Raw genomic sequence first — 17,389 nt, forward strand, 5'->3', positions numbered from 1 at the left:
ACTTTTCCTTAACTTGTTGAACAATGCTTGCAGTACACTGGTATCCTACAGCTTGCTTCAGTAATTACTACAGCTGGTTTGAGGAAAAAAGTTTAACTTACTCTGTGTATGTGTGTCTAACAGTATTCATATACATACAACATGTATGTGGGCTGCTTATTTGTCTTTTTCTCTGGCATTAGTAGTAAGAAACTTTGGAAATGCTGAAATTTGACATACATTTTGCTAGAGCTGCATGTAGTGTAAAAATGACATTTCATTTTGTGCCCAGTGGTGATTGAGTATAGTTACACTGTGTTGTGTGTCTGTAGGATGAGAATTTCCCCCATGACAATGAGACTCCACCAAGGGACACTGCTTCATTGTTTTCCATTCTTGGCTTGTATGTCATGAGTTTCTATTTATTAATATATATCAATAGATTTTTGCAGCAGTTAATGTCTCTTTGTATTAGAGCATGCAGGATCTGAATTTAATATTCACATTTCCCATAACTTTCTGGTAAAATTTCTGTAATTTTTCCATCAAAATAATATGCCTCTTTCTGACTACCTGCAAAATAATGAAGGGTGACAACTATTATCATTGGGGCACCTTGGATGGAGTTTTATTATGATTTTTTTAATTTTATTATGAATTTGAGTTTTATTATGAATTATTTTTATGATTTTAAGAAATCATAAACCCCTGCCACAGGATGGTGAAGTAATAGCTTGTTGGTATTAGAAAGAATACTTTAAATGCCAGTTTCTCACTAAGTTGGAAGAGAGAAAACATGCAGCTGAATCTGAACAATTACATGACTGGCACCTGCGATTTTAAAACCTAGATTATCATATACCCAAGTTAAAGGCTTCTGCAAGAGAGCAGTCTGGCAAGGCTCACAGATTCTGTGCTGACTGCCCTTCTGTCTAAGGGAAGCAAAATGTATTCCCAGGTTCTGGGGTATTGCAGTCTTTTTCATCTTGTGTCTGCCAGAAACATCGCACGAACATTTAGGGGCTAATTCTCGTGCTGGTACCAAGAATTTTTGGTAGCAGTTTATCAGAGAGGAAATCTTCATCATTGAATTTTGTTGTTATTGGAAGAGGCAGCTGGGATACACCACTGTAATGTGAGAGACCACCAAGTACACCTAGTAGTGCCCTACCAAGAAGTGCTTTTAAATCAGTGTAGGAGAACAGGAGTGGGAAAAAAATGAGGTACAGTTTATTTAAGCAAGCTCTGTAAAAAGCTTTTTCTCATAATAAGAAAAATGTCACTTTCTGTACAAATGCTTCAGTGTGTAGCAAAAGTGCAATTAAGGCAATTTTGTAATCAGTGCTCCTATTTGTTACTTGGTGTCAGAGTAGAGCTGACATTGAGTTGTTATGTCCTAACACTGGATTTTTTTTTCCTACCTCATATCAGTGTTAGAACAAATTTCCACTGTATCTAGTTAGACTTTTCAGTGAACAGTTTTTAGTACAACTATGCCTAGTGGATATTTTTGTGCCTCAGATCTAGCTATTATATTGCTTTATCATTGCCACATTTGATTAGGCAATACAGTTATGCATTTATGAGAACTAAAATTGTGTCTTAATAAGCACTTTATGCCTGAGGAAAAAACTGGGGTTGATACTGGTTTAGCCTGACAGTTCAAATGTGATGGTGTGGGCTGCAGTGAAAGAACTTGTTTTGTTCCTCCAGGGATGTAATGTAGATTCAGAAGGAGAACCCAAACCCCAGCATGCCAGCCTCTGGTGGACATTACACTCTATCTAATCAGCACCTCGGTGCTGGAAAGTAAGATTTGCAGGTGCAAGAAAATCTCTGTGGTCATTTTCTCAGTCTTGTATCTCTTTCATAACTCAATACAAGTAGCCTGGATACCATTCCAGTGGCCAGAGCTCCCTGTTGCCCAAAATGCTTGTCCCAGATCAGTGCCTAGATTAGCACAGCACACATTTTTGGTCTTGTAGGACTACCCTGGTTTAAAAGCCTCTGCTATCAGATCCCAGGAATAGCTGTGCCCTCAGCACTCGGTTTTTTACAAATTTTGGGATCCTCCCTTTTCTGCCATACTCTTGAATAGGGCAGTTGAAAGGGGTGTATTTGTGAGTGTGCAGGGACTGCCAAGTCTGCACAGGAGGGATTCGTCTTTGCAACTGTCTTTGGAAAAATGACATAAGGACGTGGTGTTGGCTGGGACCATGTGTGTTCCTTCCCAGCTGGAGCTGCCTTCTAGCCTCTCATTCCTCAGGAAATGGTTGAGCAGGGCTCAGCTCCAGGATAGGGGGCTGAACCTTTCATTTTCTTAGCATGGTAATAATGTGTGCCCCCTGCTTCAGCAATGGGGCCCCCAGATGTGCCAGCAGCTGCATGGGGGGGAGGGCAGGACATGCTTCTGCACTCCTTGGTGAACTTTTAGCATTTTAGTATTTCAGTAAGTGTTGGCAAAAACTTTTTAGTTGATTCAGGGTTTGGATTTTTTGGTTTCCTGAAGTTAAAACTGTAGTCATATGTCTGGGACCAAAAGATAATCAGTATTCAAATTTCTGAACCAGTACTCAGCCTTGCTTTACCTATTAGGTTTATTGCAAGGAACTGCGTTGCAGTGAAAAGGAAGAAACACAATGATTTAAACAGAAACATGTCTAGGTACTGACAAATGAATAGACCAGGCACAATTGCAGAATACTTATAAAGTGCGTGCTTTTTTCCCATGGAAAATCAGATTTTGTAAAAATAGATGAGGGCAGGTATGCTTTATTATACAATGAGAAACTGCCAGCTCTTACATTATAGGGTTTTTCCCTCCACTAATTTTTCCCTCTGAGAAAGGGAAAATTTCCTTTAGTAACTGTTGCCGTATTTGGTGATCACAGCTGTCTTTGGTACCCAGTGCAGTAGCAGATTGCAGAATACTTTGTTGCCTGTGGCACAGCTTAATTGAAGGTACAAAAATGAATCGTTGTGCTCTGATTAATCAGTTTTAACTGCATGTATTTCCCATTTAAGCCTTATATTTTCAAGCTATTAGGAAAATCTTCTGAGTTTTTTCTTTATATAAGCTTACTCAATATTGGTTTAAAATCTGTTGGAATCTTCTCTGGAAGGTCAGTTCTGGCCACAGCTCTGTGCAGCAGCATTGGAGAAACCCACTTTTTTTGTCTTCTCAGTGATATATTCAGTAGGTTCTTTTCTCTCTACACCTTGTCCTGCAGGCACCAAGTACAATCATTGGCTTCTGCATATAACATGTATGAAAAGAGAGGGAAATAAAATGTTTGAAAAACTTTAGTCAAAATTACTTTGTTTTTGTTCTTTATTTTAATTATGAGGAAATTCTACATCTAGGATGTTTTTTCACGTTTTTCACAGAGTCACAAAATGGATGTCTGCTTTTAAACTGAACTTTTTCAGTTCAACCCCATATCATCACGGGAAATGTTTTCTTGGCTTGTTTCCAGAAACAGTCTGATGACAGCTCAGGGTACAAAAGTTTCCATATCATGATTGAGGCACAGCCTCAAATCCCATATGCAAATAGGGCAAATTTTTCATTGACAATTCTTGTAGCTGATCATTTGCCCAGGTGTGTCACATGATATATTTGGCTGGGTAGCCAGCTGGGAATATTGAGTAAGAGATGCATATTGTATGCAAATGCCAAATCTTCTGTATTGTGGGCAAGAGGAGACTTGCCTGTGAGGCAGAGAAGTGTTTCAGCAGCATCTGGGACATTTTCTATCTGGACATGACCCCTTCATAGCAATGAGTTATATTTTACATAGATCTCCTAGGTGAGCTCCTAACTAATAATAACAACTCATGTTTTTATAGGAGGATTGAGGGCTATCCCCCTTGTTTCAGTTAGTATTTAAAAATCCCCAAAAACAACAACAACAAAAAAAAAACCCAACACCCCAAACAACCCCCCAAATAACCCAACCACAAAGAAAACAATCCCCAGAAAACTGTCCTGCAAAACTTCCTGAAGACCTTTGCCCTGTGCTGGTGGTGCATCCTGAAAGAGGAAGCAGTAGGCTGCAGCTTTGCTCTCTAGATTGCTGCAGACCACAGGCAAGCCTGTAATGAAGGATTTTGCTTGCCAGAAGAAAGTGCACTAAATAACTTTGTGTGAGCAGGCAAGGTTAGCACTGCAGGGAACATTTTCTGGCTGCTGTGTGGTTAAATCATATTTGTTTAATGGGGTTATTTTTAGCCTGTTGTGGTGTTTTAAGTCACATACTGCCTCTGCTTCTGCCCCCGATGTCATGGCAGACTGAATGATTGCCTCTTCTGCCGCAGCGCTGAGCCTGTCAGGCCAGGCTCTCCACCACCACGCTGGGTGATCCAGGCACAGGGGCAGCTCCTGGCTTCTGCCAGGGTCTCTCTCCTAGCATGTGTCATGGGGGCTGGAAGCACAGCACTGCCATCCATTCCGCCAGCGCTGGAGGGACATCACAAATGCAGGACATGTTTTGGCCTACTGTGTGGCATAGACATTCTCATCAGTGAGCTGCCGTGGCAGAAGCTCAGTCTCTCCACAGCCTCTCTAGTAGGGAGCAGCTACAAGGAGCTGACCTGCTTCTCTCACACGCCTATATTCTCCCTGGTTCTGTCCTTAATATGTTTCCACACCTCAGTCTCCTTCCCTGTGGCCTTTCCCTACCTTTCTGAAGAGTATTCCTGGGAAAGGATTGTCCATCAAACTTTATTTAGGACGTTGGAAGAGTCTTGAGAGAGTCAAGGAGGGCTGTGACCTCCAAGCCCTTGAGTGAGAAGAAATGAGTAATATATTCTGAGAAATTCAGATGTGCTTGGGATGCATGCCTTGGGGGAACCAAGATGGAGATCAACATGTGGGAAGTGGGCAGCTGCTCTTTGAACTGGGAACTTTTTTTTCCCACGTTTTTCACAGAGTCATGAAATGGATGTCTAGTTTTAAATTGAACTTTTTCATTTCAACCCCGTATCATCATGGAAAACCTTGCCTTGGTCTTCCTGTGCAGCAGCTGAGAAGACCTGCACAGGCTGCACGTGTGGCCAGTCAGGAGCTCACCAGTGGGGTCCTGGCTGCCTTGCACCCCGGGGCTGGGTTTTGGAGTCCAGCTTTGGTAGCACCAATGTGTGGCCCACGGGTTTGCCCACCTCAGCTTTGGGGTTTTTTTTTGTTTTTTTTTTTTTTTTTGCCTTAGCATCTTTCTAAAGTACTACCTTGACCTCAACACAGTGTTGCTACAATGCTGAGTTGTCTCACAGTGCAGTCATTACTCCTTGTGGTTTTGATTAAAACTGAAGGGAAAATGTAGTTTTGAAGGCTGCTAATTATTTGCTTTATTTATTGGTGATATAGAAAGCAAAGAAATCTCTGGTCTATTACCTCTTGTTTGAGTCATTGTTGCACTAATATCTACGTATAACCACTCAAGAACTGTCATTAGTGGTTTGTTGTTTATTTATTTGCTTTTTACATTAAGATCCTATTAACCGTGTCTTGTTTGGTTATTATAGCAATAGAGGTAAGTTCAATTACTGTAACGTGATTTAAATGGGAAAAAATTCTGCTCCTAACATAATATGGAACAGTTATGTCATAAAATCATAGAATCATAGAATGGTTTGGGTTGGATAGGACCTTAAAAATCATCTACTTGCAGGCCCCCTACTCTGGGCAGGGATGTTGGACACCAGATCAGCTTTCTCAAGGCCCCTTTCTACCTGACCTTGAACTCTTCCAGGGACAAGGCATCCACAACTTCTCTGGGCAATCTGTTCCAGTGTTTTACCACCCTCTGAGTAAAGAATTTCTTTCTAACATCTAATCTAATCCTGGCTCCACAAACTCCATTTAATCTTCTTAATCCACTATACCTTTTTCTTAGACATTTTCTTTTGCTTCTCTAATAAATTAGTCTAATCTCAGCTGAGGTGTAACTCACAGGAGGCTGTAGTAAAAATTTGTGTAATTTTTTAAGAATTCAGTTTCTTGTTTCAAAATTCATCATCTTGCTAATAGTGTGCTGAAACTGTACACTGTGCAGTCTTACAAGGGGCACTTAGAAGAGGTATTTTGTGTAGAACTGGTGTGGTCTTTAATTTCTGAATTGTATGATAGGAGGTAAACATGCTGATGAATAATGAAAAATAATCTTTAATTGCTGTAAAAGTCATCTGTACATTCTCTCAGTACCCAAATTAATTAAGGTACAGTTTCTACTGTTGTAGAATGCATTTCTTTTAGAATTCAAAATTAAATGGCATTGCTAATGTTTCTGGGTAGTTGCTGATACAACTACAATATCGGCAAAAATACTGAGCATCAGCATCATATATTTTTGTTACTTTTCTCATTTAAATAACATACCAAGTTTCAGTGGAAAATAGTCAAAACTGTATCAGTGATCTGGGGAGATATTTTAATTGCTTTTTTCTGAAGAAAAACTAAAATTACCTGTTTCTAACAAAATCTGAATTTATGTCTCTGTCCCCTCACCAACCCTGCCATGGCATTTCCCCAGACCTGGGCAGGAAGCTACAGGTGCTGTTTTCACAAAACTTTGTCAAGACAGTTTCTAATGAAAACACTTATTTTTCATACCATCATTCAACATGAAGTAAATTTGTTGGCTTGATCCATTTCCACTCTGGCAAGTATCCAGAGTGTTTTTAATAATTCACAGCTGATAAGAGCCCTGAGGGCATTTTTGGAGGCTCCCCAGAGAGCAGCCTGAGCTCATGCTGGGATGCAGGCTAAGCCAAGGCTGCCTCCAGACCCTGGTCCTTTAGGTTTGCGTCTTTATTGCTCGGATGAAGTAGCCTGAGAAAAACACCAGTTCCATACAGACTGTTCAAACATACAGTTCAGATAAATAAGATTTACTGTGTCCTTGCTGTCAGGAAAAGAACGCTTTTTGTTGTGGTGTACTGGTACTTCAACAAGTAGGAAGGTTATATGGCTCCTTAATCAACTTTACACCCCAAATGCCATTGAGATTTGGCCAGCTAGATCAGGTGGAAAGATTTCTTTTGTGGCTGGGAATATCTGTCAAATGACATCTGTAGTATGGTATGCTAAATATTTCTACTGTTAGAAGTTTTAGATCTTGTTATAGTTGGTATCCTGGTGATGGAAGTCTAAATGCTGGCACTCATGATTTCCATGTTTCTCATGATTTCCATGTTTCTCATGATAAAGCACATATAAATAAGCAGACCAGATGCTCACATACTGCTGAAAGCTTGCTTCTGTGCAATTGCCAAACACTGCACGGATACCTTAGGGTTTAAGTTAAGATCCCTACATAATATTTGCCTGAAGTTCATGTGTAAAGTATTTTTCTGAGGGTACAAATGTGAGGAAATAGCTAAAGCCAAGGGAGGGGACAAATCAGATGGTTAAAGTACAAAGCGTTATTTGACCTGTCTGCAGCAAGGTTTTAAACATTTAATTTTGTGATCATTCTGTCACTGCTGGCTTGGCTCTTTAAAAATACCTCTCCTTGTTTCAATTAGCTTTTCTAGGAAGGGATGACAATACCCAGTAATCAGTGCTGAAGCACCAGCCAGTTGAGGAGTACTGTAGTTCTTCAGGAATTTGGCTTATGTTTTTATGAGGTTGTACAAGGAAAGGTGTTCCATAAAACCACAGTGAATGGTCCAGTAGCTAAGAAGAAACTGTGGCTATCAATATCTGGACTTTGATTTAAAAAAAAAATTAAGGCCATACACAATTTATGGTTTATGCAATAAAGTTGTCTTTGGGGGTTTAATTGTATCATTCAAGGAAGATCTTGTTTTACTCAATGTGGCAAACTCACCTGGTAATAAATCAGTTCTGTTAAGCAATTTGAATTTTGCTCAAAGGCACAGGAGCAAACCTGTAGAAATCATGGCTTAGTCATTGAGAATGTGCTTAACTTCAAAGGTAGCTTTGTATGTAGGCTACAAAAAAACTTGGCCCAGTACCAGCTACAACAAACAAAACTATGGTAGCATATTCACCACATATTTTTGCCAAGATCCATCAAAATACTTGAATAACTTTTTGTATGCTCTTTCCCTGGGTGTTTCAGTCCAATGAGCATTACCAGACAACAGCCAAAAAGGTGTAACCACCTTCAACACTGAGGGTCAGCATCTTAGGGTCTGAGCATATGGGACATGGTAATACTGAAGAGAAATGTGAGCTCTCCTAGATAGGGTTCTGCCAAGTATTTTTTTTACTACTGATCATTAGGCCTGTGTTAATCAATATAACAGTGAGAGAGACATGATAATCACTGAATGAGTTGAACATTCAGTATACGAGTTTCTCAGAATTTGGTGAGAGAAGTGAAAAAGTGATTTTCCTGTTACCAGCATTCAAGTATGCTTATTTCTGTGGCCAGCTGGAAGACAGAAAACAGCCATATATGGGTTGAAATTCTCCAAAGAATGTGCAATAAATACGTAGTTTGGAAGAAGGTTTCACAGGGTCTCAAGAACACAGCAGTCATGGAGGGAGAGGATTCTATTTCCAGCTCAAGAAATAGTTAGCAGCACAGGACTTGTTTATTTAGTGGGGAAAGAAGACTAAGAGGAGTAAATTCTTGAAATAACAAAATCTCTCTTCATGAAACAGCATAGTAGTTAAATCATGATGCAGGTTAAAGGCATTACCTTTCTCTTGGGACCTGGTGTTTGTTTTGGTAGGGTTTAGTTTGGGGGGAGGATGTTCATATTCGGACCCCCTTGTGAGGCTGACCGAGGTGTGTGATGCCCTTGGCTGCATGGCAGGAGCAGCCTGTGCCAAGGCCTGCTCTGGGCTGCAGAGCTGGGTGGAGGTGGGCACAACCCAGCTGCCTCATGATGGGCAGCAAGAGCACACCTGCAGGCCGCCCACTTTGCTGCTTTCCCATGGCCATGGAAATCTGGGACTTTGTGGAGTGGAACATCCAGCTCTTGTGCCCTGAAACCTGAAGGTGTTGCTGAACTGCAGATGTGTTTTGCTTGCAAAAGGAAGGGAAGGGAGCACTGCAGCCTGCACAGTGTAAGGACTGTAGTCAGGCAGCTCAGGACACTGACTTTTGGATGGTGTGCACCCCTAGCAGTAGCACAGACAAGAGCTGCTCAGGGACTAGATTTGGAATATTATCAATTCTGGAAGAAGGTCATACTTTTCCAGTACTTATTCTGTCAGACTTGTGGGGAAGTCTAAATACAGACATGCTCCAAACAGCACCAACTTCCTGGAAAGTGTTTCAGGCAAAGGGAGAGGAAATTCTCTTCTACGTGGCTTTCTTGGAAATGTGTATGGTCATCAAGAACAGATCAACCTTTTTTTCCAAGGTTATTTTGAGGATAATCCAGATTTCCTTTCCTGTCACTTTCTAGAAACTATACCCAAACAGGTAACAAATGATGAGGGAAAGAGCCATTTTCATAGACATTGAAGAGGCTTAAATTTGCCCTGATGGCCTGTTCTAGTAATAATTGTTAAAATAATTATTTACATTTGCCTGATTACATTTGTTGTAATAGTTGTGGCTGAGTGGAAAATAAGGATATCCATCAGGAAGTAAGAAAATTAGTGGGCTTTTCTCAATATATATTTTCTTTTTCTTTTTGAATTGCAGTTTTTAGGTGAAAGTAGTCAAAAGTTTTTGTGCAGGATGCCTGTGTTTATAACTTGTGCAAATTTTTTTTTCCAAATCTAGATCATTGACAAGGAGATTAATCCCTTTGTGGATAAGTGGGAAGAAGAAGGACAGTTCCCAGCACATAAAGTGTTTAAAATCCTGGGACAGGCTGGATTCCTTGGTGTGGATAAGCCAACAGGTGAGTGTGTAACTCCTGACTATTAATAATGATAGACTCAAAAGATTAATTCACTTTTGCCCCAGGTCAAAGCATGGGTTGGAATTCAGTGCAAAGTTTGCTTATGTTCCTCAGTCACATACAGAGTTACTAACTCTGCAAATACAGAAAATTACATTGTTGCATACTTAAATTGATATTCTTCTAAATGCAAATGTTAAAACATGTATGACTATTATTTTAAAATTAGGGAAATGAACATCACTTCAATTTTCAACATAAAATCTATAAGAAGTATAAGAACTTTTCTTCTGCATCCAGATAGGTATGAAATAATCCAGATCTTCATTAAGGAAACCACAATTTGTAGGCATTGGAAGCATTTTAAGATCTGGCTTATTGTACTGCCTTAACATGCAACCTCTCCATCACTTCAAAGGATGAGGATAGTGTGGCCTTTTGGCCATTATCCCCTAGATTGTCTTTAAAATGCATTATTCCATCCCACAGAAGCCTGAACAGGAAAGGAGGCTGAAGATACAGAGAGCAGGTTTTTGTGTGTGTGTGTTTATATATGTCGGTGACCCAAAAAGTCCAGAGGAATAGGCGGTATTTCTGCTCTTCAGCTAAGATAGATATTCTGCTATCTATTTCTTTAATATGTGATATAATATATACTTGTTTTCTTTTCAAATGCTTCTGTTACATGTTCAAGTCACAATTCTCGGTGATTTTCTTTACCCCATTTTCCTACATTCGGAGCAGCCCAAAGTGTTTAACAGTTAACTGCAGATAATTTTCTCTATGGGGTAGCTCACATAATCTCGGCTATGCTACACCACATCATGATATTGCTAAGGCACAGGGTTCTGTGCAACAAATTGTGTCTTTTTATCACTTAATTTCAGAGGAAATATTCCCTCTTGAAATGAACTCAAATTCTTATGTTATAATGTGGAAGCTTTTCCCACAGCTGTTCAGCTGTTAGATCTCAGAGAGCTGTTGGGCTGCGATTGTCTGACAAATCCAATTAGGTCTGAGCTGGTATTTCTTTACAGAAATGCTGACAGTTCAAGATTATGCTTAAGATCGATTTAAAGGACAAATAGGATTACTGGGGGAGAGAGAAAACTGCTTCTACTTTCTGCCATAATTGTTTGATAGGCAGATTTGAATTGCATCTCAGTGGGTCTCCTTTGCATTGCTGATATTCATGTTGGGTGTAATAATGGTGCATTGCATGGCTGGCAGATTTCAGTTCTGCCTTCTTATATTCATCTCAGGGCATGCAGAGGCTTCAGCTGGGTTTAGGAACCTCAGTGCTGAAGGTGCTGCACATACAACAATACAGAGGTGGGAACTTTGAATAACACTCACAAAATATCTGGACAAGAAATAACTGGAGTAAAATCCAGTGAAGAAGGGACTCGTGGAGGTACAGGTGGCACAGAGCATGCACTTATTACACTTGTCATACTCATGTTTAAGACTATTTTAACTTCGGCTTTAATGTTTGCATCTAGCTGTTAATATAATTTATTTGACCTCTGCAGCTGCGTTTTATAAAAGGTATAAAAAATTGATAGAATCCTCAGCAACCTGTAATCCATCTCAGTTCAGTATTGTTGGGCACAGAAAGTGCACAAACTCCTTGGAAGCTGCTGTCTTTGCAGCATTCAGTTGTGCAACAGGATGTCATCAGATCCAGCTTTGCTCTGTAATGGTGTAATGCCACCAGGTACATCTTGAAAGTCCTGAAACTTTCTCCTGATGGTAATTCAAAGTAAGGTGTGTAACAGCACAGTGTATGTAACTGCACAAATTTGGCAAAGCCTGAAATTCTTTGTCTTCTACAGTTCTACACAGTCCTTAGACTTGCTGTATGATTAGTGTATACTGTAAAATAGAATTAAAAGATCCACTTTTATACTCTGCTCAGCCACTTCTGTTATTTAGTTGCTGTTTGCAGAGGAAGAGAAGTCTTAAGAAACTTGAAGAAACCAAGAGCAGGCAGGAGCTTTGGAGGGCTGTTGCAGGAGAAGAAGGGAGAGTAAATTGATTTGAGGAGAGCAATTGCAATGCAGAGCACTTGTGAGTTAACAGTCTGCCCTACTTTCTCTTTCACAAACCAAAATTATCATGTTGTATGTCTTCAAATCCAGATCATAAGACATTCTCTTTAAAGAGCACTGATTATTTTTTTAAAGTTAATTCACTTTAGTAATAGTTGCTATTTTGAAATACAAGTTTTATTGAATTTGTTTTCCAAGATCATTCCGTCAAATATGGAGGGTTTTTTTTCCTCCAGAAATAATTTTAAAATTTTCTGATTGGGCAGAAATGGGTCACAAACTTGTTTTGCTTAGATGGAAGGAAACATCTGTTGGATTTTAGATTTGTTGAAAGTAGACTTTTTCCTGTGTAAACACCATTCCCTTTATGAACAATGACCCGCTTCATGGGAGTCAGGTTTTTAAAAGAACGTGCCTTACATGTGTCCCTTATCACTGGAAACTTTCTCTGTGTGGAGAACTGATTCGGGGCACTATTTGTATTGCAAAAGCTCTATCAATTCCCACTGTATGCAGTTGCAGGCCACAAACTTGAAAAAGCTTTTCCTGTATATTTTTTTCACAGTTGTTTATGCAGTAGTTGGTTCTAGTGAATATTGGCTGTAGTTCAGGATGTTCATTGGAGGTCATGTAAACACTGTGGGCAAAGCTCAGACATGCACCCATAATTGGAGAATTTTAAGATCATCAGTAGATTTAATTTACTGTCTGGTCAGTTCTCTGCCAGAGAAAGAGTCTTCTCTTTGAACAATTTCTCTGGTATTCTTTACATGACTCAAAAATAGTGCATATGTTAGTTTTCCTTAGGAAAGAGTTTGTTTTCTGTTACATTGCAAGATTCTTCCTACTAGTAAAATACATGGTGAAAAGTGAATATCATTTATGCATAAAAAGTGTATTTTTGCTGTATGCAAAATGTGCATAAATTTACTTCACTCAGGATTTAGAAGAAAAAACCAGCATCCCTATATATTTATTATTCTTCATTTATATTTACTGTGTATTTCTTCATAAATGATAAAATTATGAGTTTTTGAGCTACTGCCAGTCCCAAAACTAAGGGCAGAGAATGTTAGGGCAGGCAGCAGAAATATTTAACCAGTCTTGGTAGTTTGCCATTGTCTGTTTTGCTAAGAGAAGTGGGCAAGACATATTCTTTGAACTGTTCTATGTGCAGATTAGATGTGATACTGGATTAAAAGTGGAAAGTAACTGTGTGGTTATTTGTGATGTTATGGCTTATGAATCAAAGCCTTGGCTGTTGCTAAATTTTAGGATGTATTGCCAAAAATGCAGGCTCAAAATGTACTGTGTGCCTGCGTATGCCAATGCAGATGATTAAAAGTTGTTTTATCAGCTGATGTAAAAGCACAGGAATCCTGTAAAGGATGGGAGAGAAGGGTTTGTGGGAGGGCAATGTTTGCTCTCCTGCATATTCACATGGCATCACTGTGAAACATGAGTGATAATGATGCCTGCCCTGGGTGTTTCATTAGTGTTTACACTGGCAGTACTGTAGGAATATTTAGTGGAATGCGTTAGCATCTAGAAATAATTATGACAAGTTTGTCCAAATAGTAGCCTGCATTTATTACTGTCAGACACCTATCAGTGAACATAGAAAATATGTTCTTGTATATTTCAGGAAAATTAAGTAACTGTGGTAGGATTTGCACATGGATGGGAAAGTGTAGTTCTACCCTGCCGGTCCCCTTCCTCTGCTGCTGGGACAAACGCCAGATTTGGGACTGGAGAAAGTAATAACCATTACCTTCTTGTCACATCAGACAGAGAAGCATCTAATAAAACAAAAATAATGTTTCAAGTGTATGATTGCACTGGAATTGGAAAATGATAAGATTCCTTCAGAAAGTCTGTTTATTACAAGTGTCTCTGTGTTGTATGTGGGGAGGGATTATAGATCTATACTATCCTCTAAGGTTAATTCTGTTGTTTTCTTTGCAAGTATACATTTATCTGGTAAAATGAGACCTTGTGAGAGTTTGGACATGGAGAATCACTTGGAAAAAATGTATGGGGTTATTTTTTCTCCCTTCTGTAGTACTAAGCCTTGTTGTTACACAGAATGAGCATAGAAGGACCTGGGAAGAGCAATAACTAGAAAGGGATTTAGTAGTTCAGGTGATACTGGATTCGATGGTAGCCTAGAAAGAAAATGGAAGGTGTTCAGGTACTTCTGTGGATAAAATTAGGAGCGATAGATTTGTCAGAAGTGAATTAATTTACCCCAAACTGTTCCTGCATGGCAGTAGTGGACCAGCTGCAGTGCTTGTTCTTGGTTTAGTAGATTTAAGTATAGTCAGCTGAATCGACTGCTTGATCTTTTCCCACTTACAAAAGAGTGCAATAATCATCAATAAATAGTAGTTGCACTCTAAAGGTTTGCAAGAGAAGCCTTTGGGCCATGCTTTCAGACACCAATGAACCACTCTCAAGTGTTTACCAGCTATAATCTATACCTGTTTTGCAATCAAGAAATAATTTTGATAGGCCGTCAGAAAGCAGTAGACCAAATCAGCCACTGCTTTGTTTGAGTCAATTTGATGACAAAAATTGTGATGTGTGGCAGGGGTTTGGAGACCTTTATCAGATATGTATAAGAAATTTCAGATGCTTATTGGACCTTCTAATTCAGTGGCTTGGATTGAAATCTCAGGAAAACAGGGATTTGTATGTGTATATACACCTGAGTTTTGTGTAGTTGAGAATTTTTTCGCCTCCTCCACTGCTGTGAAATGTTGACTATTCAAGTCCCATCTAGTATCTTGCAAGTGCATGATGAAATTCAGTTGAAAATGGTAAGGTGGGGACAGTTTGCTACATTTCAGAGATCATCAGGTATTTCTGATCAGACAGAGAAATGAGCACTTGAGTTCACCTTTGGTTTTTCTTTAACTGGGAACCTGACTTGGGAAATGGTTGTGTTTCTTTTCTTCATGGCTGGTTGGGAAATGCAGTGTTACCTCTGGGAATAGCTTGTTCAGCTATCAATAGCAGCCAGCAGAGAACTGACTTACTCAAGGACACCCAGTCTTTGCAGAAGAGATAATCTTCCTTTAAATGTGTTGTTGATAGAGGGATCAGATTAGTTCCTGGGATTCTGCTTTTGTGCTTCAGATAAGGCAAATCCTCACACTTGTGGCTTGCAATGCAGAACACAGCAGTACTTCATGCTGTTCAGGTGTGCTAATAACAATGCCTTAGGGGTCAGATGTAGGAGTTTCTGAAATCTGGTATGTGTACAGGCTATGTCAAAATTATATTCAGAAGGCAATTTAAAATGTCTCTTTCCTGGAGAAAGTTAGAAGCATCTTACTGGTAGCAAATGCTCAGTTATGTATGTGCAATTAATGCTTGAGCTCTTGACACACATTTCTCTCACAGCAGACCTGCCATGCCAAATTCCCTTCTGTGAATCACAGGCTTTGCACAAACTGTCAGACCCATGTGGTGTCTTGAATCTGACTTGGAGCACTTAGAATCTGAGATGAAACTGTTACAAGCAGCTGCCACTGTTCTGTCCCTGTTCTACTCTGGGTTGTGCAGGAGAGTCTGTCCTCTGTTGTGCTTGACTTCCCTCTAGTTTTGTAGGAAATTGTTGGGCTTGGGGATTTTCAAAGAGATTTATCTGATAAAAATCTGATATTCTTGATTTTATAGTTGTGAATAAGAGAAGAATGTACACTAAAGAGAACAGTTTAATATATTAAAGAAATATGAAATAATATAATGCCTGAAAAGAATATAGGGATTGAGACATTATCAAGTAAGACAGGAACTCTAATAAAAACTTCAGGAAGTTTTTGTTAGAGGCGTCTTGCTTATTCTTTATTTCTGTAACTCAAATAGCAAGACTGTCTCTTGAACAAAGCTTGGCCAATGAATGAGGTTATACTGAAACAACCTGGGTATTACAAATATGTCTAATTTACACATAACTGTCTTTTCCCAGCCTCAAGATTCTTGACATCTGTCATATACATAAATGGCATAATTTAATAGCTTTCTGAAAGTATAAATGCATGTCTTATGCTTACATGTCAGTACACATATGAAGTGTGGACCAACTGTGAGAGACAGTGTTCTTCCAGTCACCAGAGTTGTACATACACTGAAATTTAATTTAATTTTTCTGTTTTATAGAAAAAGTTTTGAAGTAAGATCTCAGTGTCAGGTTTTTTTTCTGGTTTTTTTTCCCTTTGTTTTTTTTTTTCTTAAGCATAGGCATGGGAGGCCATTTGTGATAAACAAAGTACTTCTTGCAGGACAGTGTATTTCCTGAAGAATGTGTCTGTTTGTTCTCTTTGTGCCTTTCCTGGGTGGCCTAGAATTGCTGATTCCTGTTATCTCTAGTGCGGTAGCTATAATTTTCCATAAGACTACTAAGCTGCTCTGTGGTCTTGCCTGCCCTGGGAGATGCCTCCAGTGCTGGGCAGCAGGAGCCAGGAACGTGGCATGACTCTGGAGGAGGGCAGGAACTTCTCGCGTGGGACCTTTGTAACAGCACACCCTCTGTACTCCCCTTGAGCCTGAGAACTGGCAGAAAATGGGCAGAAAATGCCCAGAGCCTCAACCATTTACAAATCAGCTTCACTTGTACACCTGAAAGGAGGAGCAAAGATAGGATTAATGAAAAATTTCCATGGATGTGTACCACGGGAGAAATATTGGAGTTTTTTGTGGCATCATTGAATGCTTTAAAATTCTTTGAAGCAGCATTTCTTCTGCTTCCTATACTGTGTGTCAGAGGAAATGAATGGGACTGTTCTCACCATTGCTTTATTATTCAAGAACAGGGGTCTCTCAGCAGAGCAGAAGATCTGTGAGTAATAATCCTTCTGAAAGGTTTTTTTTTTCCTTTTTACATTATGTATAACCGGTGAAACTCATTTCATGGAAAACACAAGGAGCAAAGTTTAACAGGAATCCAGAGAATGTTAAATAAATATACAGATGGTGGCACCATCTACAGTTACTGCAGGGAGAGTAATTGTATTTCTGATCCTCAGCTGCTCACTTAGCAGGTGAATACACCATTTCACAGCTTCTTGTACCCTTTGGCCTCATCAACTCCCCCCTGAATAACACATCTAGCACTGCTCCATGTGCTGGAGTCTGAGCCTGGCAAAAACATTCGCAATACATATTTCGACTTGTTCAGGATCCATCCACAGCCCAAGAAAGGAAGCCTTTAATTAGTCACAGAATCATAACGTTTGGAAAAGACCTCTTAGGTCATCAAGTCCAACCATTAACCCAGCACTGCCAAGTTAATTTTTGTATTTTTCTCCATCTTTGTATGTTGGAATGGTTGTGAACGTGTTTTTTACTACTATCCATATTTATTTTCTAAATCTTACCAATTGTTTTCAACCACCTCTATCTACTTGTGTTTCCCACTGAGCCTCATCTCTTTCTTCTTGTTTTTTTTTTTCCCTCTTGAGAGGATTCTGGTGGGTCCTTGTGTAACTTCCCAAACAAACTCTATTTGCTACTTCTTCTGTTTTAAC

General features: G+C 39.5%; 1 protein-coding gene across 1 annotated transcript in view; it reads left to right on the plus strand.

The window, feature by feature from the left end:
* LOC134415736 (probable acyl-CoA dehydrogenase 6) overlaps positions 1-17,389 on the plus strand; it is a 75,350-nt gene that overhangs the window by 2,497 nt on the left and 55,464 nt on the right. The window contains exon 2 of the mRNA XM_063151502.1: positions 9,687-9,807. Within this exon, the coding sequence (XP_063007572.1) occupies positions 9,687-9,807 (121 nt within the window). The remainder of the gene's footprint in view (positions 1-9,686; positions 9,808-17,389) is intronic.

Source organism: Melospiza melodia, chromosome 1, assembly GCF_035770615.1.
Source record: "Melospiza melodia melodia isolate bMelMel2 chromosome 1, bMelMel2.pri, whole genome shotgun sequence".
NCBI lineage: Eukaryota > Metazoa > Chordata > Aves > Passeriformes > Passerellidae > Melospiza > Melospiza melodia.